We start from the raw sequence: 26844 nt of genomic DNA, 5'->3' as shown, positions 1-26844 counted from the left end.
CACAACCGGTGCTTCCCTCAAACTCAGAGGAAAGCAACCGTTGTGATTGGAGGATAAAGAAAAGAGGGGCGTGGCTTGAGATAGGTCAACACCTAGGGATGCATCCATACCATATCAGAATCCTGAAGTATTGGCTGATAATGAGTCAAGGATCCATCACAGTATAGATTTAGACCATTTCTTGTAGTCACTGGACAACAATTATTGACATACAACAAACAATTTTCTCCATTAGAGAGATCTAACTTACTTGTGAGTTTAAAATGAACAAATGTTGTATGCTCCAGTATAACTTTGCTATCTGTGTTTCCATACCATTACCTCTGCTTCATCACCAGTAAGACAGTATTCAAAACTACAAAAAGGGGAGAAATGTATTTTGCAGGCTGTAAGAACGAGTTGTTCTTCCTATGAGGTTTGTACTGTTCTGCTGTGCCTGCTGCCTACCTCAAACCTTTCATCCTCGCAGCGGTGCAACTGCTCCTCATACGGAGTCTTTTTGGAGCTGACGAAAGTAGAGTCCTCTGACCAGGAAGGAAACGAGACCCACGTGTCATTCAGCACCTGCACACGAACACACACATAGTTCAGTTTTAAAATCATCAATGGGAATAATCTAACCCCAATCTAATCTATAAACCTCTTGATTCTTGAATCTTTAGGGCACACAAACATGCCACCAATGTTCAAACCCAGAAAATAAGAAATACAGTTAGGTCCATAAATGGACATTTACACAAGTTTAGCTCTATACACCACCACAATGGACTTGGAATTAAACAATTAACTCATTGGACGCCACTCACGAATAAAGTCGGGTTAACTCGCTGACGCTTGAGTGCCAAACCTGAGAAAAGTCGGGTTTTTTATCGTTATATATTTTATTTGATATTCCCATTCATAATCCATCGAGGGAGCCTGTGTTATCATTGGGAATGAGTCTGAGATTGCAAACGTCCAATACCGCCGCCTGCCGCCTTGCGGCTGGTATTGCACATCCTTTGAAACTCTCTCCCGGTTTTCCTTGTCGGGCAGGACAAGCGTTTAAAACGCATGGATTGAGGAGAATCAAGCACTCCCGGTTCATGTTCTTTGGTGGATTATGTTGGTAACACGATCGACATTAATACTTGGAATGGCGATCAGATCATTGGAATATTCTTTTTGGAGTACATCCTAGTCAAGGTAAGGGCTATATGGTATCAATCTTGCGTTGATCCAAGAATCCCTTCACTGCGATCCGAGCATATGTGTGTAATGTGTGTGTAACGTATTCCGCTGGTGACGATCAAAGCATAGAAAACCCTCCCCCTACCCCCCCCCCCCTCATGCATTCATGATGAAACATAATACTGATAATATAGCGTTGATTTCAGATTGATTGTTGATACAGGCGAGAAACGGCATGGTTTTTAGTGAAATGCACGTAGTTTTCTGGGATTAGACAGGATTACTCTAAAACTATACTCATATTCACCACGGTATAAAACGGGAATGTATGGATGAACAAAATTATTTCTTTTTCACAAATTGAACGATAGATACTCTATGTCAAATGGGCAATAGTATAATATCCATAGCTATGATATATAATATAGTTTGAGGCCTGCAAACACCGCCATGTATTTACTTTAAAGCGGTGGCCTTCTTACCACACGGTACACAGCGCCCTCTGGCACCGATTGAGTTAAGATGTGCAGCTTTAATTTGAGGGTATTTACATCCAAATCATGTGAACAGTGTAGGAATTACGACAGTTTCTATATGTGTATCCCCCTTTTTAAATGTGTATCCCCCTTTTTAAAAGGGACCAAAAGTACCGTAATTGGATAAATCAAATTGTCATTTTTAATACGTGGTTGAAAATCCTTTGCAGTCAATGACAGCCTGAAGTGTGGAACCCATAGACATAAACACTGGGTTTTGTCCCTGGTGATGCTCTGCAAGGCCTCTACTGCAACTGTCTTCAGTTTTGTTATCAGCAAGTGAAATGTATGCTCAATAGGACCCAGTGTCTGGTTATGTATATGAGTTCCAGACTTCAGGCTGTCATTGACTGCAAAGGATTTGCAACCCAGTATTAAAAAGTACTATTTGATTTGTGATTGTTAGTTTGTCCAATTACCTTTGGTCCCTTAAAAAGGGGGGCGCATTTTTGTAATTCCTACACCGTTCACCTGATTTGGATGTAAATACTTGCACTTAAAGCACACCTTGATTGTTTCATTTAAAGTTAAAATCCATAAGGAAATGCAAGTAGGTGTACCTCTTTGCAGATGGCAGTGCGGCCGCTGCATTTAGGCTGCTGGTAGGTCTTAGGCAGTGCTCTGTAGCTGGACCCCAGGCGCTTGCAAGAGGCGTAGTCCACCTCCCGGCCACCTCCCCCCTCCATGTAGCGGTCCGACAGCCCTGGCGTGGCATGAGAGAGCTCTTTGTCCCCCAGAAACGACTTGAACTGAGTGTACAGTTCCGGAAACTTCCTGTACGGAGAGAGAGAGAAGAAATGGTGAAGATGAATGACAGATATATATGGAGGAACACAACAGGAGACGGGGGCCCAAGCTTTCCCTTTTTACAACCATGTTACCCGTCATAGTATACCTTCAACGGTATGTCTTCAAGTGACATATTTTGACCAAATAACTCATCCTATTATGTATAACCTAGTCAAATATATGGGTGGGACAAAAAAATATATACTGCAATATATCGTCGTACTTCCTCTTGCGACACGTTATAGATACACTGGCACCAAGTATAGATTATTATTTTTAATTTTTTTTGCTTGACAATCCCATTTTACTGCAATGAAAATTATTGGAATGAGGTGAACAGACTGAAAATATCATCTTATTCACGTTAGCATGTAAGCTAACAAAATCGGCTCAGATGAGACTAAACTCCGCTTTTGGTGTTCAATTGTGTTGATGTTAGTTTTGTTTAATCAACAAATGAGAGGCAGAACACAGTGAATGTATCCGTTTTGTTTATTGCACGTTCTTTGCTGAAAAATAAGTGCTACAGTGGCTAAATAGCTCAAGGAGGCATTTAAAGATGGCGGCTTGTATATTTTTTTTGCTGGAAGTGTATTGGCACATTCAAGTTCTGATTGGTTGAAAATTGCCTTCATGTTCGCCACCTACTGCCACCTACTGCTTTGGCATTGTACTACATCACTGTGCTCAGGAGGCAAAACGAAGTGCTCAGGTTGCAAAACGAATGTCTAACTCGGCTGCCACTACATGGCGACCGGGAAAGCGAAACGAAAAACACCCTAGGTGTAACCTCAGCCTAAGAGAAAAATGGTTGGACTTCCGTTGTCAACGGCTGGTGTGAGCTGGGTAATGTAGTTTTATGAAATGTAGACGTCCATCGAAAGCCCTGGGTCTTAAGACTACAACGAGTGCTTCTCCTTCTCTCGTCTAAATCGTCCGTTTTCCAGTGCAATGCACAGAGATTTTTATAAGCTTGTATTTTGTTAATAACACTTAAAATCATTGGTAGTGCTGAAAACGTAGTGCTGAAAATATACACGTTGACTGCTGTTTTGATAGGGTTAGGGTTTACTCTTGGCTACATTTGAAAAAGAAACGCAACATCACTTAATACGGACTGTATTGATCTATTTGTGACGTGATCGGGCTTAAGAGGTTAATAATATTTGCATGCTTAACAGTGGCTGCTCTTCCCTGCAGTAATATCAGTGTGCATCTGTTACAAGGCCCAAGTGTCTGTGCCTTCTGTGTCCTGCCTAGAGATACTACAGTTCAGTCCACATTGTTGCTGTTGTTTTGGCTCTACTCCCACACATTGGTTTGAAATGGAACAATTACTAAGTTTACATGGACTAGGGGTGTGCAAAGATATCTGGTTATTTGGTTAACCAGTCATTTTAAATTAAACAGATTTTCACATTCTCATGTGTTAAATTTATTTAAAATGTTTACACATTCAACCCATCAAATGAATCCATAAGTAATAAGTGAATGAGGAATGCCTCGATCATTTCCTGCTTGCTGCCAGTGCCAAGAATCAGAAATCAAAATGGAAAAGAACGAGAAGCACGATTAATTAAATCTCACTCCGAGAGACAGTGAATTCTCACTCTAGTGCCAACCTCACACACAGAGAGAGATGATGAAGAGAGAGGAGTCAGAAGGAATGGAGCGATGTTCTTGTTCTCAGAAGGTTTTACAAGTGTCGCTACTAACAGTGAGTAAATTAGTTATCATGTACTGTAGGTAGTGTTGGGGGAAAATATCGATACGTAGTAGTATCGCGATACTTTGCGTGGCGATACTGTATCGATACAAGGACGCCAAGTATCGATATTTTATTATTTAAAAAAAACTTTATTTTCTGTATAAGGAAGTTGCATTGTTCATTTTAATACCTGTAATAGTACAGTAGTCCACACACACACACATCCAATAAATGCGTCTTTAACATGCTTTATATCCTCGCCATTACTACGGTATATGCCCATCGCGGTTAAAAACCGTTTAAACTAACGTTAGCGTTAAGCTAGCTAACAGCGCTTCCATTCCTTTCACCCGTCTCTCGTAAGCTACGTCATCCCCCGCTAAGAGTCACAGGAGATGTAGTAAATACAACAGTTCTTCCATGTAGGCTAGAACGCCGTGAATTATGACAGTAGCCACTACAGTAACATCATTAAGTCTGCTATAAGCTATTCTCCCTCTCGTGTGTGTGTCTTTATGCAGATCTTTATGCCGTTTTAAAGCACCGTGGCTTTGTTCTGAATGCACTTTGTTGTACCGGTAGTTATCCTACAGAGAAAAGAAAATGCACTTGACTTTAATGCACATTTTGTTGTATGCAAAGAGAAAATGTTTAAATTGTACAATCTTTCAGCAGTCAGTCTGGAATTAATGTATGCATTCAAAAGTGCTGAATAAATGTTTTATGGGCCCATAATAGTGATTATTAATATTATTTAAGTTAAGTTTTGCCATAATCATGTCTTTTGCCATAATCAGGTAGCTGGAAAAAAAAGAATACATTATATATATATTTATATTAATCATTTTCAGCCTTTCGGCATTCGGTTTTCGGCCAACTGTTTCCTATTTTCGGTATCGGTTTCGGCCAAGAATTTCCCATTCGGTGCTTCCCACAAAACATGTTGACAGTTTTACTTTGCAGTTGAAAAAAGTTAATAAATTGCAATATGAATATCGCAATACTCAGCATATCGCAATATATTTTGAATCGCAATACTATCGTATCGTGACTTAAGTATCGTGATAATATCGTATCGTGAGGCCTCTGGTGATTCCCACCCCTAACTGTAGGTGCACTGTATTTTTTGTTAGCCAACATTATGCACACTAGCAAGCATTGTTGTGATGAGGAGCAGTGTTAACCGCTGAACATTATGGTAACTGTTAACGTTGCATAAAAAACAGTTAATGACAGTGGACAGTTGGCCCTCCAAATAATAGTTATACACATCCCTAACATGTACTGCAATAATGGGACTATTGGTTTTAAATAAAACAATATTTCAATTAAGCAATTTACATGAGTTGCTTCATAGAATTATTCATATTTCATTCATATTCCTGTTTACATGCTAAAGATCATAGCCTGATTAATGACTGAAGAAGCCCCCTCCACATTACCTCCTAGTGCAACAACCTATGTTCGAGTTTCCCTCCAGTATTAAACCTCAAACTCTTTGTCATTTGGCTATTTTCTTGCAAATTGTGCAAAACATTTTCCCCTGTAAACAAGTTAGCAATTTCAATTTTTTTTTTTTTCTGCTGCCCTCTGTGCCTATGCAAATGCCCCCGCGTGCCTAGGGTTGCCTACCCCTGCCCTAGACTATAACCATCCTAGGCGGTACAATAGGGACGTGCATTGTGTCAATGCAGCCTGTAATTTGAGGGATGTGGCGTGTGTCTTGCAAAGTGCGCAAATACGTGTGCCTTGTGTGCGCGTACTTTGATGTAATATTTAGCCACCGCTCTGTTCGTGGAAGGCATGGCATGCCTATTTACGTATAATAATCTTTGAATAATGAGTCGGGCCTGTGAGAATAATAATATATATTTTTTTATACCTTTCTTTATTGGACGTTTTCAAAAAATAAAAAGTACAGATAATTATACAAATTATACATATTCCACAGGGAAGGGGGGGGGGGGTGGAGGCTCAGTCAGGCAGGGTAGTCAAGGATTCTATGTGCTTTAAAAGGGGTCTCCAGGTTTTCTCAAAGATGTTAAGGGAACCATTAGGGCCTTTGAGTGAGAATCTGAGTTTTTCAAGGTTTATGGATAATAGTAATTATTTAACCCACCTATTGTGAGATGAGGTTGGTTGTGTTTCCATTTGAAGAGAATAAGTCGCCTGGCCAATAAAGTGTAGAATGCGAGAACAGGATGTGATATTTTAGAGGGAAGAGGCTGCAGAGGAACACCGAACAAGGCCACGAGAGGATCAGGGGTAATAGTAAGGTTGTAGGCTGTGCCGATAGTTTCGAAAATTTCAGACCAGAATGTGGCAAGGCTAGGACAGGACCAGAACATGTGGGTGTGATCGGCAGGGGATTGTTTGCATTTATTACATGCGTCAGAGACGTTGGGGTAGATTCGAGAGAGTCTCGAGTTTGTATAGTGGACTTTGTGTATAATCTTGCACTGTGTGAGGCCGTGTCTCGCACAAATGGAAGATGAGTGGACAGAGTCCAAAGCCCAACCCCAATACTAATCAGACAGTTCTATTCCCAGCTCCCGCTCCCAAGAGTTCTTAGGGCCGGTTACTGGGGTATCCGTAGCAGAGTTAATCAGATTGTAGATGTTGGAGATTAGCAGTTTTTTTTCCCGGGTTGAGAACCATTAGTGAGTCTATAAGGGTTTCAGGGGGCCGACTAGGGAATTTGGGGTTCTGGTTCTGTGTGAAGTGCCTAATTTGGAAGAAACTAAACAGGTGGGATTTGGGAAGGTCGAATTTCTTTACGAGGTCTGGAAAGGACATGAAAGTCCCTTGGTCGTAGAGATCGTTAAAAGTAGTTATCCCTTTGTCAAACCAGACTTTAAAGGAAGAATCAGTGCAAGAGGGCAGGAATAAATTGGGGGAGAGGTCAGAGACCCTATGGAGGCTGAGGCTTTTCCTGATTTGAATCCAAATTTTTGTGGAGTCGACCACCATTGGGTTTGCAGAAAGTCCAGTAACCGAGATAGGGAGTTGAGAGCACAGCAGAGAGCGAAGAGAGTATCTAGAGGAAGAGAGTTCCATGTCGACCCACACCGGGCATAAGTTGTGTCGTGCCCCTCATCCAATATAAAAGTTTGTGAATGTTACACGACCAGTAGTAGTGCTGGAAATTAGGCAGTGCCAGTCCCCCTAGCTCTTTGGGGAGCTGTAGTATTGATCTCCTCATCCGTGGGATCTTATTGCCCCAGAGGAATGATTTTTTTTTTTTTTTATCTTTTTCCCCCTCCTTTTTCTCCCATCCCAATGTTAGTCGTTATGCCAATTCCCAATCCCCTTCCTGGTCGCTGCGCACTTACCCCCCACAGTCGGTCTGGGAGAGTGGAGGCTATCACGTGCTTCCTCCGACACACGTCTAGCCAATCAACCGCTTCTTTTCACCTGGCAGCACGGACTCTCACTGAGAGGGTGTAACGTGTGGAAGGATCACACTACCCCCCTTAGATCCTATCCGCGCTGAGCAGGCGCCCCGACCGAACTGTAGGAGTCGCTGTTTACAACGACCCGGACCCACCCCTCCAGCTTTCCCACCCTCTAATACTGCCAATTGTATTAGTGTGAACGGCCAGCCAAGCTGGTGACAACGCCGGGAGCTGGATTCGAACAGGCGAATCCAGCGTTGGTGACGAACGCAATCTCCGCTATGCCACCTGACCGCCCTAGGAAGGAGCTTCTTAGGATTGGGATATGGGTGAAAAGATATAAAAACTTTGGTAGCACTACCATTTTGATTAAATTGACTCTGCCCACTAGTGACAGTGGAAGACATGTCCACCTGTTGAAGTCAAGTTTGCACTTTTCAAAAAGAGGCGAGACGTTTTTCGAGAACATTGCTTGGATTGAGTTGGTGATGTTAACCCCTAGATATCTAAATCCATTGTTGTATACTTAAAAGGGGAAGAAAGTCCAGGGTATTTTTTTGGCTGAAGTGTTGATTGGAAAGAGTTCGCTTTTATAAAGGTTTAACTTATAGCCCGAGTAGGACCAGAACTTGTCCAGTATATTAAGAATTATAGGGAGAGAGGCGGTCGGGTTAGACATAATACAGAAGGAGGTCATCGGCTTATAGGGACAATAAGTGAGAATACAATTTGAAAGCAGTCGGCTGGTTCACATAATCACTGAAGCGCCTGTCTGTACAAGCTGACCGAGGCTCACTGAACAGTGCACACAAAGTACATTTCAGTGAGCCTCAGTCAACTTGTACAGACAGAGCTTGACTCCATTCACTTTGCATTGGCTTGTGGCTAACTATCTATAGCTATTATGACAAACTGCATGGATTGCAATGTTTCCGATATAATTCAGCCATTTGTAGCAGTAGCTGAAGGGGGGGGCGGGTGCTCAAGCGAAGAAATACTTAATTAAATAAATAATAGGCCTACCAGATATAAAATTTAAACTGAAATACATATTTAATAACAACAGGGTTCCTGCAGGTTTCAACAAGTTGGCAAACAAGTATGAAAGAATTACTATGAAAGGAGAAATAAGTCCCAGAATTACTTCCCCATAAAGATACTTTTTACCTCGGGCTCTGAGTGATGCTAGCTCAAGTTTGGTTGCTAGGCACAGGGTGCAGTTGCTAGCTAGATGTACTCTGTTAACTCACAGGGTGCTGCTAAGTTAGTGGTTCTATGTTGATTTATTTCCATACAACTTGTTGGGGGGTAACTCCCCTAAACACATTTAGACTTGATACAAGTTATTGATAATAAGATTTTAAAACCTATCAAAATCATATTGAATACCTTTTTAAGAAATATTAAGGCCCAAAATTATTACATTTAAGACTTTTTAAGACCCAGCAGGAACTCTAAACAAGCTGAGTACTATTTTCTGGAGGAAACTTGCATTTCTTTAGTTTGTTTGTTGTGTCCATTGATTTTTGTGTGTTTATCACTCAAGAAGTGTGGGCATCAGTGTAGGCAGGATTCATCTTTATTGCATGGCTTGATAAATATTGCCTACTCTCAATGTTAGTTTCCTGACTTAAAATGGCCAAATATTGACATCATTAATATACCATCACTATTGCCACCCTTATTGTAATATTACCATAACCACTGTCACCAATATTGCTTACTCTCAATGTTAAGTTTCCTTGACTTAAAATGGCCAAATATTGACATAATGTCAAGCCTGATCGGCCCGGTACCAATCTATTTATTTAACGTTGCACAAATAGATCAAGTGATGTTGATTCTTTTTCAAATGTAGCCAAGAGTAAAGACCCTAACCCTATCAAAACAGCAGTCAAATTGTATATTTTCAGCACTACGTTAGTTTAGTAATGATTTTAAGTGTTATTAGCTAAATATGAGTTCATAAAAAATCTCTGCACATTGCACTGGAAAACGGATGATTTAGACGCGAGAACAGGAAGCACTCGTGAAATCGCTGTAGTCCAGAGAAAGCGGAGACCCGGTGTTACGAAGGATCAGATTAAACCGAATATATATATTTATTTATGGATATATATTGAATAGTATTTGTATATCGTTTGATATCCCTTGTATATTCCTTGTACATATACACGGAATATCCCTTTAGCTTACTATAGCCCATAATAGTTCATTCTCTTATTGGACAAAAGGACCAGGCGCCAGGGACCAGCCCCTGGCGTCAAGTTCAAAGGTACCGACGAGACATGTCCGTACTAGCCCCGGCTCCGCTCAGGGATACGGCTACCGAAAGGAGAGTGGCACTATTTGTTCACCGTGCATATAAATATGGCGCAAGTAAATGTAGAAGTCCTCTTATCCCTTAGTCCTTTACCCTTCTACCCAACTAAGTAACAGAACGTGAAGCCTCACCCACGATACCGCGTGCGGTGTAGTATGGCCTGTTTGGCCTTAGAATAGCATCGAGACCTCGTGCGAATTAATAGCTGAATTGTCAGAGTTTGGCACTGTACCGTCGAGTGCGACGTATTTCTATTAAGTAATAATAGTCTATCGTGTATGGTGCATCGTGCGGTTAGAGTTCTAAAGTGACCAGCATCTCCAACGCTTCCTTGTGTTATCTAGAGTCTTAACCAGGCTGGGCCGACCACATGGCGCCTGCATCCGAGGAGATCTAGACGAGGACCGAGGGACATGTACACTGGATTACCTACCCGACGACTGCTGAGCCCTATGCGGCTGGAATATATTTGCTTTGGTACTGTGATTTGTGGAGCGGATAATCGCCGACGCCTGTGAGTGTTGGATTTACCCCGAGAGGAGTCAAGTTGAGTCGGCGCTCAGAGAGACTGAGGTCGCCTAGCTTCTTCTTCATTGTGGAGCTACAGCCTACAAGAGAACCAAGGTGTATTCATCTGCGGATCAAGAGTCTACTGCACTGTCTTCTGTACTTGAAGTCTCCCTAGATATCGTTGACCAGACGGTCTACTACCGACGGCTCTCCTACCCCCCCTGCCGGCTTACAACCGGGAGGACCCCTTCCAGAATATCCTGCTATATCATTAAGAGTACCATAGATCTAATTCCCTAAGAGCCAGGTTGTATACTTGCTTCCTGCGTAACCAGAGATTGGACATTCAGTGTTGATTTGCCTACGAGTACTCATTTGCCTTACAAGTGCATTCAAATCATAAATGTAATAGTAACTATCATATGTACCTTTTGCTATATTAAATATTTGATTATTACCTTTGTGTGGAACCGATTTCATTGTGGGAAAGTGTTCATCATATTTAGATATCGTGTACTGTATGGCCAGTAGTTAAAGTACATAAAGCGGTAGTGGTTTAATGATACCATACTTATCAATACAGTCAGGGAATTGTACCCCTCAGTTACACCCGGGGCTTTCAATGGACGTCTAAATTTCATAAAACATGAAGAAAAAAAAACACTACACAGCTCACAACAGCCGCCAACAAAGGACGGAAAAACATTTTGAGCATTTTCTGGAATGTCTGCATTATCCGGAAGTAGCTGGACTTTTCACAGTAGATTTCATTCTCAGTATTTGCTGCCCTCTACTGGGCGCCTGGTGGTACTACATCCTTATTCAACTATGCCATAAAATAGACGAGGTCCGTGGCAATTTATAGGCCTGGCATTTTATATTCTATATTCATATTGCATGTGTCTGGATGGAAACATTCTGTACTGTATCTAGTAACCCCTGTAAATGATCTGTCCTTTGTTCATTCGCTTAGCTTTTTACTATACTTGTTCTCAAGAAGTAGCTGAATGATCTCAGTGGCATCTTTTTGCTTTTGATTGTTAGCATGGTGTTATTCACAGTCAAAGATGGAGAAAAAATACGGAATAATAATAATTTATATTCTCCTTTGGTTCATTACAATTTACTCAAGCATAGTAACCGATAGGGATGCACCGATCCGACTTTTTCAGTCCCGATACCGATACCTGGGCTTTGGCCGATACCGAGTACCGATCCGATACCCATTGTTTAATTAATAAACTGTATGCCTCACTGTGTGGAAGAGACTGGGATCATTATTTTGTGCAAGGCAACATCAAGCACGACTTAAAACACTACTTCTCTCACGGTACCACTGCTGCTCTGACTAAACCCTACACAGCACAGTACCACTGCTGCTCTGACTAAACCCTACACAGCACTGGCAGTACCATTGCTGCTCTGACTAAACCCTACACAGCACTGGCAGTACCACTGCTGCTCTGACTAAACCCTACACAGCACTGACTGTACAATTGCTGCTCTGACTAAACCCTACACAGCACTGACAGTACCATTGCTGCTCTGACTAAACCCTACACTGCACTGACGGAACATTTTAAATCACAGTTTTTCACATTAGGATCTAACATCCCAACAGGCCACCTTGTTTATGGTTTGATTCAGTTTTAAATAGACAATAATAAAAATAGTAAGATAAAATAGACAGAGTAAAATAGTGCAATAGTGCAGTGCAATAAAATTGTAGAATAGAGATATATATATATTTTCTAAGTTTTACAGTGAAATAAAATAGTTCTGGATTACTGTTCAACAGTTCAAAGCCGTCTTTACCTCTGTTTGGTATCCACAGTTTAAAACTTGACAGTCTTCCCTCCTGTTTTATACCGACTTTGACCCTTCGAACCTCCCACCCAGGGCAAACCTCCCTCTCAGGGCGCAGTTCTAGGCCTGGGTCCTACACAGTTTTAAAGCCTGACAGTCTCTTGTTTGATACCCACACAGTTTAATACCTGACAGTTTTGAACCTGTAATAAAAAGCAATAGACAGAGTAAAAGAATACAGTGCAATAAAATAGTACAATAGAATAGATAGTAAAATTATGCAATAGAATGGCCAGAGTAAAATAGTGCTACAGTACAATCAACAGCGGAGTGTATTAGAAGGCTATGGTGAAGAGGTACGTTTTTAGCTTATTTTTTTTAAATATTAAGAGATCTAGCTTCCCTAATGTCCATAGGTAGTGTGTTCCATAACTTTGGTGCATAGTTTGCAAAGGCTGCATCCCCGATTTTAGACTGTGGCTTGGAACCTTCAATAGACCAGTAGTAGATGATCGCAATGTTCTAGGAGGCACATAGTTGACTAGAGAATTTGCAATGTAGCTTGGTCCTGTTCCATTTAGTGCTTTGTATATAAGGAGGAGGACCGTGAAATCAATTCTAAATGTTACCGGAAGCCAGTGTAGGTTAGCTAATACTGGACTGATGTGGTCTCTCCTCTTAGTCTAGTTAGTAGCCTAGCTGCCGAGTTTTGAATGAGTTGGAGTCGTTCTGTGTTTTTTTTTGGGAGGCGAGTGAGGAGTGCATTACACTGATTACATTAGTCAAGTCGGCTTGAGATAAAGGCATAGATCAGTTTTTCAGCATATTTTTTATTTATAACGGCCGTACCTTAGCTATGTTTCTAAGGTGGGAAAATTATGTTTTTGTCACCTTGTTGATGTGTGATTTAAAGCTTATGTCTGAGTCTATTATAACACCAAGACTTGTAACTTCGGGTTTGATCCAAGGAGTAAGTTGCCCCATATTGCTCTGTAACATTTCTCTTTTTGTTATAGGGCCGACTAGTAGCAAATTGTGCATGGCAACCCTGGACCTTAAAAACCTCTGATTGAGGCTAATACAATTTAAACATGATAATGCAGTATTGTTATTCAATGTGCATTAGGCCTATATAATTTCTTTAACATGCACCTATATTAAAACTAGTTTTTCCATGCTTAAAGCAAATTATGTAGCTAGACCTATGAAGCAACAGGACTGCATATCCCTTCTGCATTATCATCCCTCTCTATTAGCCTAACATATTAGCAATGTTAGTATTATCAAGCTAACTCCAACCCATTGTGGTTCTCCACCACTCTCATTAATGCCAAATAACTGTTTTGCCAGTTACCCACTGACAGCCTAACTTCCATGCGCTGTGTGGGACGCGTGAATATTAAAGGCAACCAACTTGTGTTCAGCTTTTCGTTCAGCGTTTCTCTGATTGGCCACACGGCCAATTAATCAATCCACTAGCACACGCCCTTGCGGCGCGGCAGAAGCGCTGGTCGAACCAGCGGTGTTCTGTTGTGTGACTGTTACAGCGGTGTTCTGTTGTGTGACTGTACTAAACTCTTCCACCACATGACCGACATTTGACATACAGTACACCTCCTATCTATGTTGGGATTATGTTTGGTCATGACAAAACAATAAAAATCGCTACTGTTAGTAATGCTGCCACCACCCACTTCAATGACAGAGCTCTCATATTTGCGAATGCATAAACTATATCTAGCCATAATTTAAGATATAGTTTATGCATTCGCAAAATATGAGAGCGCGCCGCTGTCATTGAAGGGCTTCCTACAACAGAGCACCGCCGCTGCTGCTGAAGCTGTATCAAGCCGGCGGCGGCGCACGAAAGCCGGGGATAAACCACCGCGTCGCCCCGCTGGCGCTTCAGGCTCAGCAGCCTCCACGGGCGAAATAACATATAACGTTACAGTTCCACACTGATGTACAGTGAGTGTCTAATATGGCTGTCGCGAAGTCATGCCTCTCCCTCTGACAATATCATAATGATGTGTTTTCTATATTATATCCACAATCATTCATCTAAAAAATTTTATGGGCTTTGATTAAACATGTAACCTACACCTACTGTAACTTACTGTACCTCTGCTTCCTACAGCACAGCAGGTAATGGCGTTAATCAATGGAACGCGAAACATAATAACGTTACGCTTTCTAGTTCAGCGCATTTCATAGCGCTCCACTGCTACCGCAGCCCAACACAAGTGCGTTGGAACAGCAGCCACAAGTTGTTTGCTCGCGCTGCCGCTCGCGCGCGCTCCTTGGATTTCATTTGGGACGTGGGACGACTGCGCTTGCCTGCGCGGGGGGGAGCGGCCAATCAGAGAAAAGCCGAACACAAGTTGGTTGCCTTTAATATTCACGCGTGTGGGACCCTTGTAGTTGTAGCGCAAGATGGTTACCATGGAAAATGCTCCAGCAATTCTCCGCTCTGGCTATGCTTTACACAGAACCAACACTGGGTCAGCTTTGTCTTTTCTCCAAGGTAGACCCGGCTCAGTTTAATCCACCTTTCTCCAGCTCCAGTCTTTACATAAAAATCTGACCTGGTTCTGCTCCACCCCCCCCCAGTCTGATGCTCTGTGTAAAGACGGCTTAAGTGTAGAGATAGGTGCAATTTCAGAAACCTTTTCCTGTCTAATTTTACTATGGGAAATCAATGGAGATATCAAAAAGGAAAAGGTTACTTGCCGTGTCTGAAAACCCCAGCAGTATTCTTTTCAGTATTATTAACTTTATGATGGTTAAGTAGCAGTACGATCTCTTCAGTAGAGGTTTAGTATTATTAACTTTATGATGGTTGAGTAGCAGTACGATCTCTTCAGTAGAGGTTTAGTATTATTAACTTTAGGACAGTTGAGTAGGCATTTTTGGGTACCCCTTCGGTAATCTTAAAATCGCCAGATGTCTACCGTCTTCTGGGTTTTATTGAGTATGCTTAGCATTAGGGGTGTAGCCATTTTTATTTTTTACTTAACTTTTTTAAATGATGACGAAAAATAAGAATTGTGATCTCAATTCTTAGAGAGAAAAATCGTGATTCACATTTGAGCAAGAATCATGCAACCCTAGTAGCAATGCATCGATCCTAAGGTCGAATCAAATAGAAGTCAAGAGATTTCATGGTGCATTGAATCGTTATCGAATCGAAGTGGGGTCAAATATTTACACCCGCATGGTTACTTTCAGGAAGTGGATTTATACTTTGCTCCTAAAACAATAATCATGGAAGCGGCTAATTTAAACCCTGGTGCGGACAATGCGCCCTTTCGTGTGTGGGTTTATTCAGAACAGTTTCATCATGGATGAACAAAACATTCAATGCGAATGGTTGATTTTAATTTCAAGGACGTTTTAAGCACACCTTGTTAAAAAATGCGCTGTTTTCAAGGAATTCCAGGCCTTGACTTTTTTGGTAAAAAATCTAGCACTTTAAGCACTTCAAGGACCTTGTGCGACCCCTGATCTCTATATATATTTGATCCTTCCTTCACACTCATCTTTCCAGGCATGGTGAACTGGTGGTTAGACAGGTTACAGGTTTGATTCCTACAACAGCCAATGTGTCCATCCCTGGTCCAAGTGTCCTTGAGCAAGGCACTGACCCTGCCCCCCACACCTGCTCCAGGGCAGCAGTGAATGGCTGACCCTGTGCTCTGACCTCTCTGGTAAAATGTCTACATGTATGCGCCTCAGGGGGAGATGCAACAAGACAGTTTCCCTCGGGAGATTAATAAAGTGCTACAAATAAATGCATAAATCCATCTACTCACCCCAGGAAGGGAGTGACCAGCTGAAGCAGCTCGGCTCCTGAAACTACTTCCTGGTTAAACAAGGCGATGCAGCGCAGGAAGTTCTCGTACACTTCCTGGCTTTTGAACAAGCGGCGAACCTGAAGGAGGGGGAAAAGGAATGTGGCCAGTTTGACTGACATTACACACCTCTCAAGAAAATACCAAAAAGGACGTAAGACATAAAGAGTGTTAAGGTGGAAGAGGGAAGGCAACACGATGAAAGGGAAAGGTTGGAACATTTTGGAAACTTGAGCCTCACCTTATCGAAGAACGTGAACTCTCTTAAGACTCCATGCTTCCCAACTCCAGCAAAGGATGGGTCTTTGGTACAAGAAAACTTCATTTTTTTCTAAATGGGTAAAAAAAATTAAATAAGATTTAATTATCAGTCATTTTCAACACAGAAGTTGTTTGGGGTATAGGATGAATGAATGCCATAATGGCAGTAACGTTACCTTGAGCAGCGGAGTCATGTGAGGCAATAGCATGGGTCTGGGTCTCTTCTTGTTCTGTTTGCTCATCATGTCCTCGTCCTCTGGCCTCTTCAGATGGTCCTTCCCTCCTGTCAGAGAGCTACCTGTGAACTGCAAGAGGACAACATCACCGTTAGAAAAGGACAGCGTGGCCTTTTAAGATTGTTCTGGAATCAACTGAAATATTAACGGTAGACTCGAGGTAAGAGGACTTGTAAGAGAGGGAAAAGTGTTCTCCCCTCCTGTGAGAACTACCACCATGTAGCACACCTTGTTGCCCATATGTGCATGTTCACTAGTTCATTATATTGTACAGGTGCAGCTCGATAAATTAGAATATCGTGGAAACGTTTTTTTATTTCAGTAATTCAATTAAAAAAGTGAAACTCTCGTAGATTATAGATTCATTACACCAGGGTTAGAAATTTAAAAATTTTTCCTGGGCTTTTTTGCCCCCCTTAATTGATTTTCGGGGGCTTTTTTTTATTTATTTCGGGGGCACAGAATTTTTATGATGAAAATTAACATAAAGATTATAAAACATTGTTTTTTACAGTCTTCGTCCCTATGTTTGATAACGTAATGTTAATGTCTCCATATATAGGGCTCTACGCTAACCTTTTTCCCAAGGAGCACATGTGCTCCTAAATAAAATGTTAATAAATAAAATCTAAATAAAAATGTAGGAGCACAGTGAAAATTGTTCAAGTAACAGAGTTTATTAACTATTTATCACATGCATATTATACTGTGCGTGTGCACACTATGAATTGAAAATGGGGGACCCTGATGTAAACAAGACGAAAGTCTTTCTCTGGTCTGCATCCCCTTAACAATTGTGTGTATTGAGCCGTACTGTACCCATTCTGCAATCTGTTAATAAAGTTTTCATTAATTCATTCATTCAAGGGCAAAACATCTGTGCAAATAGCACACACCACCAAAATCACAAATTGGCCCATGCCTACTAGACGCAAAGGATATCGGTTGTCAAGCTGCTTTTGTATGTTGTAGTGTTGTTATGATACCAACATTTTGACTTTGATATAGGAAAGGTAATGGAATATATTATTAGATGACAGAACATTGAAAATTCTTTATACAATTATTTAATTCATTATGAAATTGAAATTCCGTTTTTGGGTGGAACGTTTGTTGCAAGGAGGGAGGGAGGCGGGGACCACTGCGTGTTACACACAACACGGAGAAATGTCCAAGCGTCTAGCTGCTTCGGTGCGTCGTTAACGTTAACGTCGGAAGAAATTCCCCACTAAGCCCTAAATTCAGAGCAGAGCAGTATCCTAATGACTTTTATGCTTCAGTCGATAAGGTGTTTTGCAAATTCAGTCAACATACCGTGGGGACTGGACCCGCAAAAACACGTGCGAATATCACTTCAAAAGCCATGTCAGCCGGATTCCTCTTTCTCCTCATCTCTCTTTTGCTCAAAATAAAAATGAATGGGCTTCATGGCTGGCTGAATTTTTTGTGTCGTCTGATTCTGAATGTATAACTTGCCTATGCCGGTACCGTGACTTTGTTTTCCAGCGCTACTGTGATTGGACGTTTATGCGCCTTGTGTAATGTGGGACTATTAACAGCGGAGCTGTTTTGTAATCTTCACTCTTCTTTTTCCGGTTCGCGCACACACACATATTATTAGGGGCAAATACGAGGGAAATGCTCGCACTGTAGATCATATATATAATTATATATATAATTAGTAAACTGTCAGGGGCTTTTCTTGCCCCCCTTAACTGATTTTCGAGGGCATTTGGTCAATTTTCGAGGGCATTTTGCCCCAAGCCTGCGTTAATTTCGAACCCTGCATTACACACAAAGTGAATTATTTCAAGCCTTTGTTTTAATTTTGATGATTATGTCTTACAGCTCATGAAAGCCCAAAAGTCTGTATCACCAATAAAAAATTAAAAATAGATGTATTTTTCTTTTGTATATAGAAATGTCGGCCTTCTGAAAAGTATGTTCATGTATGTTCACTCAGTACTTGGTTGGGCTCCTTTTGCACAAATGACTGCATCAATACAGCTAAATATGTTGACTTTTCCACGATATTCTAATTTATTGAGCTGCACCTGTATATTGTTTACACTGCCTTTTTATTCTATTTTTATTTTTACTTCTCCACTGTACTATAATTCTGTGACCTGTACGTCTTCTACTACCTGTACCTCCGTTCCCCCATCCACCATGCTGCTATGATACCTGAATTTCCCCAAGGGGATCAATAAAGGAATATCTTATGGCGCCTTTGAGGAAGTCACTTAAGCCCAACTGGAGCTTCCGAGTGGCAAGCAGCTGTAGTACTAGTTTTACTGGGCATCTGTAGTGCTGCTTTTACTGGGCAGCTGTAGTACTGGTTTTAGAGGGCAGCTGTAGTACTGGTTTTACAGGGCAGCTGTAGTACTGGTTTTAGAGGGCAGCTGTAGTACTGGTTTTAGAGGGCAGCTGTACATACTATGTCTATACTACTATGCACTCAAGACTGTAACACTCTTGTTGTTCACATTGTTCTACACTGTTTGACGAACAATGTTACTGACCCTTAGCTGCCAGAGTTATACCCTTCCTGCTGATTTGTTGTACACAACTTGCAAATTACTATAGCTGCTTTTACTGGGCAGCTGTAGTGCTGCTTTTACTGGGCAGCTGTAGTGCTGCTTTTACTGGGCAGCTGTAGTGCTGCTTTTACTGGGCAGCTGTAGTGCTGCTTTTACTGGGCAACTGTAGTGCTGCTTTTACTGGGCAGCTCCCAGGTGGAAGTTAATGTGTGTAACCCTCCTCCAGGTCATTGCTGTGAATATGAATATGCCATTAGAATAGAATAGAAATACTTGAATCATCCCGAGGGAAATTTGGCACAATTAGTCAACCCAATTGGTTCAAGAAAAAAGAAACATAAGAAGGCTATATCAAAACAACTTTGACAAAAGTGTCTGGATATTTTCATGCAATGGCTTGACTAAAAAAAACAGCTAATTAAAATAGCAAATGGTTGATCTGATGTCACTACAAAACAACAATCCCTTATGTGCCAAGATCTATATTATTGTGGTGTTTTTGAAATCGCAGTATGAATTATGTCTAGGTCTATTGATTAGATAGCTGTCATACGGACCAGTGATCTCTTGGCATCGGGTAGGAACTGTCCAAACTCAGCCAGCAGGTCCTCCTGTCCCTTGAAAAGACTGGCAACCTTAGAGAACACTTCATCCTCCGTCATCCCACTGCTCCCTCGGCCGCTCCGACTTTCCTTCACCTCCAACTGCTCCTTCTGAGGGAAAGCGAGAGAAAATAATCATTTTCTTATTGTGCTGCAGAATAACCTACACTGAGCTGAAATGCTCCAGCCTGGTGACACACAACCACTGACCTTCCAGGCAAAGAGATAGAAACACTATCAGTGTCCTCTAAGGGGCAGATTGCTCTGAGGTTTTGAAACATATTAGGGGACAGTCAATCCACTCTGTTCTATGTATGAACTTGCTTATTTTTCGCAGCAGAAATGTCATGTGTAGTAAGATTAAAAAAAAAATTAAAGATCCAGTACAATGATGTTTTAATTCAGTCATAAATAGCTTATTATGCAATGTTAATATCGTGAATATAATTGTTCAGCTTCAGGTGTATCATTTGATTTGTTATAATTATTTTTGTGCACCCTCCGAGCACAGCCAACTCTGTGTGCCGAGGGGGCCTCGCCCTCTGTTCATTGACAGATGTCAAGTTAGTATCATACATAATAATACATGAAGCTTTCAAATGCAAACAAATTCATGAGTCCAGTATGATTTACTTCAGTTACTTCAGGAGATAAATTAATAAAATGTTCAATCAATCACCGTGCAGATTGATTGAAAGTTTTATTAACAGATTGCAGAATGGGTACAATACAGTACGGCTCCATACACACAATTGTTAAGGGGATGCAGACCAGAGAAAGACTTTCGTCTTGTTTACATCAGGGTCCCCCATTTTCAATTCATAATGAATTGTAAGTAAGGGTGCAACTTGCTCCGTGCAATCCATTATTTGTGGATCTAGGCCTTAAAGCACACAGTGCTCATATACTTCCTTTTTATTATAAGGCCCAATGACTGACATTTTAACACAGCAAGTATCTTCATTAGAGCACCAGGTGTCCTTTAGGGAGGCTGAAGCATGTGAAACCTCCCCTGGTATCACCTTGAAAGAACTGTTTCTAATGTTAATACTACCCGTTTCAAATGTGCCTGATATAACAAAAACCCTTGAAGAACTCCAATTCTTTGAGATGGCTCATTGAGTGGTCAAGGACAGTAAACAATTCAGGCCGGGTGACAAGTAAAAGCCACCACCAGTAAGTGCATAGCTAACCTCTTCTTCTGTTATGGGTATAGAAAATCACCAGAAATTCAGCAGAATCCCTTCGTATCACAATGTTTTCAACAGCATACTGTGCAACACCAACTAGCCAATTATATTTTACTTGCAGTACACACATTGGATATATTATTATAATCAGAAATTCTAATCAAAAAGTTAAATAAATGTACAAATAGTTGCCTTGATGAAGTTTGATTTACATGCCATTAATATATCTTAAAATATATTCACAGTACCTGGTAGGTATGCAGAATCTCCAGGAAGGCTCTATAGATCTCTGGGTGGTCTAGGAAACGGTTCTTGATTTTGTTGACATAGCTGATGGCACTGTCAAACTCTACAGGGCTGGGCTCTGAGGCAGGAGGGGACACTGAGGAGGTGGGTGCCTGATTATGGGTCTCTCTGCTGGCTAGGGGAAGAGACAGTCTGCTGGGAGGCTCTGGAGGTCCAGTGGTGGTTGAGGAAGGAAGACTCTCTGACAGGGCAACCGTGGCTTCACTGCTCTGGACTGGTCCAGCCTCTGTATGACTACTAGAAGTACTACCAGAAGTCACAGTTACTGCAGAGCTGGCTAGGCTCTTCCCCTGCTGGCCTGGTGATACCTGGGAACCAGATAGAGATGGATGCTCATTAGTGCACAAGTGTCTAAGAAGAAAAACAATTAAGTTAATCGTATCTGAAAATAAATAAATGTACTCAAAATTACTTATTCATATGCAACATCATTGTCATGACAGTGGTGACTATCTTTGCAACTATGTGTTGCTATACAGATATTAAACCCATTGTGGTTCTGAAAGCTTTTCCAATGTACAGAACGGCTGAATGTAGTGTCTCACCTGGGTGGAGAAAGGAGACTGGAGGAAAACCATCCCGTTCTTGGGGATCTCTATCCGATACCCAGGTGGTAGGAAGGAATTGAAGCCCAAGACCAGGTCTGGGTGTCCGTGGAAGAGCTGTGACACACGGTTTATAACTCCTGGTGTGTCAATGCTATGGAGGAGAGGCAGTCTGTGTTAGTGGTGGAACGTGTGGACAGAAGAGTTCCCCTCCTGCAGTTTGAAGAACACAAGCTCATGCTCCGATTGTTAAACCAAAGTCCCACAGTTTAGTACCAGCTGACACTACACACTATTAACTCCAAGTTGCTAGGCCAGCACAACCTCAAGATATGATAGGTACCGTTTGATAAATGCAATAGAAGACTTCAGTGCAATATCTTATAGACCATGACAAAAAGTCGTTTGAAGTGCAATTATGAGAATGCAGCACATCGTGGATGGACCTCTGCAAAGAAGTAGTATTCCACACATGTGCTGTTAACTCTGTAACTTGGAGAACAATACATATTTCTGGGAAATCTGGCATTTTAAGAATCCTCTCATTAAGCAAATAAAACCACAATCAATAGTCAGAGGGAGCAGGGAAGTCGGCTGTAAATGGTGATAGGTACCTCTGTGATTTGAACTCTTTCATGATGTCGAGAAACTTGTTGTATATTCCCGGGTCATTCCCAAATCGTATCTTGACTTGGTCCAGGTATGACAAGGCATCTTCAACCTGAACAGAGACAAAAAAAATCAATGCAACAAAGCAACGGCACAAGCTTGAGTTTACCACTAAATAATGAATAACTTGATCTGTGCTGGACATAAAACAAAGCACATTTTAACGGATATCTTCTTTCACTGTGTACCAATAATATAGCAAATAACGTTACAAAGGGATGTCAGTCCTGACAATGGCCATGCTGACTACTACTGAGTCGGTTGTCTCTCTTTTTGGCAAATTAACACAGGGGATAACGTTACTTATCAAGAGCACCATTTAGGCAAGAAAATATCGCACAGTACATTTCTTTCGCAGCATTATTATTTTCTTTCGTAGATGCCATTTGTGCACGTGACTGTATATTGACATGGCAAGTGACATAGCTAAATACAGTAGCGGTAGCAATTGCCATTATAAATAAATTAATTAAATAAATAAAACCTCATCCAACACACACACAAGAGCGGTTACACCAAAGTGCTTTTGTTCACTAGATCGAGACGTCAGTCTTCGTGGCAAAGAGATCCACTGGTCAGTTAGCTAATAGTAGTAACGTTGGCCGAAAGAAATGACTATTTGTTCACACAAAGCAGACAACAAATAAGGGCAGTAGGGCAGCTAACGTTATACAATGAGAAGACGTGTAACGTTAATGACTGAAATACGCTGAGAGCCATATAGCTGGGAAACAGTTCCACGTCAGTTGGTGTGAAAAATCATTGCGATAACAAATAATGTTTCAACTGTCCTCTCTCGACTTTGTTCAGGGTGGCTGAGGAGGAAAACACGAACAAGGAGGAACTTCGCACCGAGGTCGGAGTTAGCTCACGTTATAGCTGTTAGCCATTTTATTGACATCCTCGGGTTGTGACTGTGTGACTCACGACAATCAATGGAGCAACTCGGTAACGTTAGTGGAATCCGAGTAAAACCCCAACATTGTTCTGTCCAGCTGACAGTAGTAACGTTACAGCTAGGGGTTACTTTCAACACAGGCCAGTGAAGCTACCTAACTAATACTAGCTGGCCGTTCCTGTGAGTATATAACACGCTATAGCTGCTGCTGTGGGAGAGAAAGCCGAGAAATACCATGTAACGTAACGTTACTGATCTGACCAACAAAATGGTTCTGATGAATCAGAGGACTTTTCCCCCGTTCCCCTCTTCTTACCTTCAGTTTCTGAAAGTGCTGTTGTTGCACTTGCTTTTGCGTTACAACGTAAGGCTTGTCCTGCATTTGGTTTATTTGCTGCTTCGTGTTGCTGTGCGCCTGAATCTTCGCCATTATCCCGGCGGCGACAACAGGAGGCTTGATGAAGCCACCACCACAAGTTGACGAGGAAGCTGCTTCGGTGTGTGATCTGGTTGTTGGCGAGCCGACAGACCGTCCTCTCCGGGTCGGGATCGGGAGCCACAGCCTGCAAGAAGCAACGTGAACTGCTCCCTGCAGCCGAGCTGCTCACTGTGCTGCCTTTACAACGAGAACAGAGGGGAAACCCACCCGGAGTGGAGGGGGGTCACAATTATAAAGCTGTGTTACTCGATGTTCCACTAGCTAAACGTCATTCTCGATTTAGAATATAACTGGATAGCAAAGCTACGACGAGACGGAAGACTGGGAAAACAAATGTGAGACAATGGTTGCTGATTATGTTATTTTAAATAAGTACCCCTGTCTCTTTAAATTCGGCGGCAGCAGTCTCTCTCGGCGTCCGGAAGCCCGAGTGAGAGTCTAGTGCGCAGCCGCATAAAGAGGCGGAGCTGCTGACTTCACATGAGATTTCCGATTGTTCCACACCCCCCTTCTCACTGCTACAAAGAAACAACAATGTTCTTCCGTGTAAAAGCAATGGCTAGAACGTAATATAACTCGACTACCAAGACATAGTTTATCCAAAACTGCGCGATGTGATCAAACATAATGACAAGTGAATCAACACTCACTATGAATTGAAAATGGGGGACCCTGATGTAAACAAGACAAACGTCTTTCTCTGGTCTGCATCCCCTTACTGCAATCTGTTAAATAAAGTTTTCATTCATTCAACACCATGTCCAACGGATGAAATTATCTCGCTCTCTCCCATACATATACACAGTCACCCTCAGTAATAAAGTAAAGCACTAACAACACAGCATTAACAGCTTAAAAAACAAATTGGATGAAATCAAACAATTATTCATAAATGGTAAGGCAAACATACTGTGCTTCTCAGAAACTAAGCTTGACGATTCTGTAAAAGAGATAGAGATTGAGAACTACTCAATAATCAGGAATGATAGGAACAAACATGGAGGTGGTGTCTGTGTGTACATACACAAGGACACCAAATTCATCAACAGAAATGACCTGAATCATAAATCAATTGAAACTGTATGGGTGGAAATCCTATTCGAAAGGGCGAAATCCCTACTGGTTGGCACAGTCTACAGGCCGCCAGATCATAGTGGCTTTTATGATACACTGGATGGGTGTTTAGCTGGAGTTGAGGATGTAGACAAAATTATTATTGGAGACTGGAACACGGATATGCAACGAAAAGATGCACCCGTCTTCAAGTCATTCAGTAGGTTTTGTGATCTGCACAGCCTCAGCCAGCTAATCACCCAACCCACACGTGTATGTGAATCAACTCAGACTACCATTGACCTCATTCTGACCTCCGACAAGTCCAAGATCTCCAATAAAGGGGTTATAGCATGCGGGTTAAGTGATCATTATATGATATTCTGTACCCGCAAAAAACTAAAACAAAAGGCTGGCTGCCACAAAACAGTCACATCTAGAGACCTCAAAACCTACTCTAGCGAGGCCTTCAACCTTGAACTGGAGAGTCTGGACTGGTCAGATGAACTCAATGGTACACTGGTTGAAGAAACATGGCTTGGTTTCAAAACCAAATTCTCAACAATACTAAACGACATGGCCCCCCTAAGAACCACCAGGGTAAAAAATCGCGCTGAGCCGTGGATGCACTCCGAAATACTGGCCGCTATGAAAACCAGAGACAAAAAATGCTCTGAGTTTCGTAAAAGTCAGTCAAAGCTTACTAAAAGCACGAGCAGTGAACTCCAAGCCCACGTGACTGAACTCAAACTAGAAAGAAACAGACTAAGAAACGACGTAAACTCCATGATCAAAACTGCAAAAAAGAATTTCATCAATGACAAAACTGAGGAAAACAAAAACAAACCACGTGAACTTTGGAAATTACTCAATAATCAACTAGGATGCAGTAAAAAACTTAAAACCAGATTCTCAAACATAAACATAAAAACGGACAACACGCTCATCACAGACAAGCTGGATGTAGCCAATTACTTAAACATTTTCTTCACAAACATAGCCACAACACTGGTAAACAAACTACCCTCCCACTCAGGGCTTTATGGGGTAGAACACATAGTAGCTTACTACAAAAACCTAGGGGTCCGCAAGGACGACTTCAAGCTGGAAATGGTAACAGATGAGGTACTCAATAAACTGAGCGCCCTTCAACCTAACAAGGCCACTGGCCATGACAACATCCCCTCCAAATTCCTCAGAGACTCAGCAGCCGCCATCACCCCAATCATCACACACATAATAAACCTCTCCATAAAACAGGGACACGTCCCCAAGGACTTCAAAATTGCGAGGGTGACCCCTCTGCACAAAAAGGGCAGCAAATTAGACCCAGGCAACTACCGCCCTGTTTCTATTCTCACCTCCATCTCGAAAGTCATGGAAAAAATAGTCTACGAACAGGTCGAAAAGTACCTAGCGGAAAAAAATCTAATCTACGAATTCCAATCTGGCTTCAGAACATCCCACTCCACTGACACATGCCTTCTCTATTTGAATGACCACATCAAACAAGAGGTGGACGCAGGCAAATACTGCGGCATGGTCATGCTGGACCTACAAAAGGCCTTTGACACGGTCAATCACTCCATTCTGATTGACAAGCTAAAAGCAATTGGTTTTGATAGTCTATCAGTGAGCTGGATGCAATCCTACCTTGAGGGGAGGGAACAGATGGTGGAGGTAAACGGTACCCTATCCCCCCTCCTCACAGTGAGCTGTGGTGTTCCACAAGGAAGCATACTAGGACCGCTACTGTTCCTAATTTATGCAAATGACATGTCGTCAGCTTGTGACTGCAACTTGTTCCTGTTTGCGGACGACTCAGCCCTGCTGGTCTCTGACAAGAACAAGTTACAGGTTGAAAAAACCCTCAGCTCGGAACTAGGCAGAATCTGCATATGGCTCGCTGATAACAAACTATCATTACACATGGGCAAAACAGAGTCCATTCTCTTCGGTTCAAATAACAAACTCAGCAAGACCGACGGCTTCTCAGTTACAGTGGGTGACAATATTG

General features: G+C 41.8%; 1 protein-coding gene across 1 annotated transcript in view; it reads right to left on the bottom strand.

The window, feature by feature from the left end:
- The window catches only part of sin3b (SIN3 transcription regulator family member B), a 71875-nt gene extending 47787 nt beyond the window's left edge, over positions 1–24088 (bottom strand). The window contains exons 1-10 of the mRNA XM_084307800.1: positions 23652–24088; positions 22383–22489; positions 21769–21922; positions 21166–21531; positions 19683–19838; positions 16526–16654; positions 16330–16419; positions 16050–16168; positions 2267–2480; positions 448–564 (exon numbers count right to left, since the gene is read on the bottom strand). Of these exons, the coding sequence (XP_084163926.1) occupies positions 448–564; positions 2267–2480; positions 16050–16168; positions 16330–16419; positions 16526–16654; positions 19683–19838; positions 21166–21531; positions 21769–21922; positions 22383–22489; positions 23652–23765 (1566 nt within the window). The 5' untranslated portion in view covers positions 23766–24088. The remainder of the gene's footprint in view (positions 1–447; positions 565–2266; positions 2481–16049; positions 16169–16329; positions 16420–16525; positions 16655–19682; positions 19839–21165; positions 21532–21768; positions 21923–22382; positions 22490–23651) is intronic.
- Between the last annotated feature and the right edge of the window lie 2756 nt (positions 24089–26844).

The sequence above is a fragment of the Notolepis coatsorum genome (genome assembly GCF_963971535.1).
Source record: "Notolepis coatsorum genome assembly, chromosome: 2".
NCBI lineage: Eukaryota > Metazoa > Chordata > Actinopteri > Aulopiformes > Paralepididae > Notolepis > Notolepis coatsorum.
The sequence above is the reverse complement of the archived record's forward strand: the minus strand, read 5'-3'. Positions and strand labels throughout refer to the sequence as shown.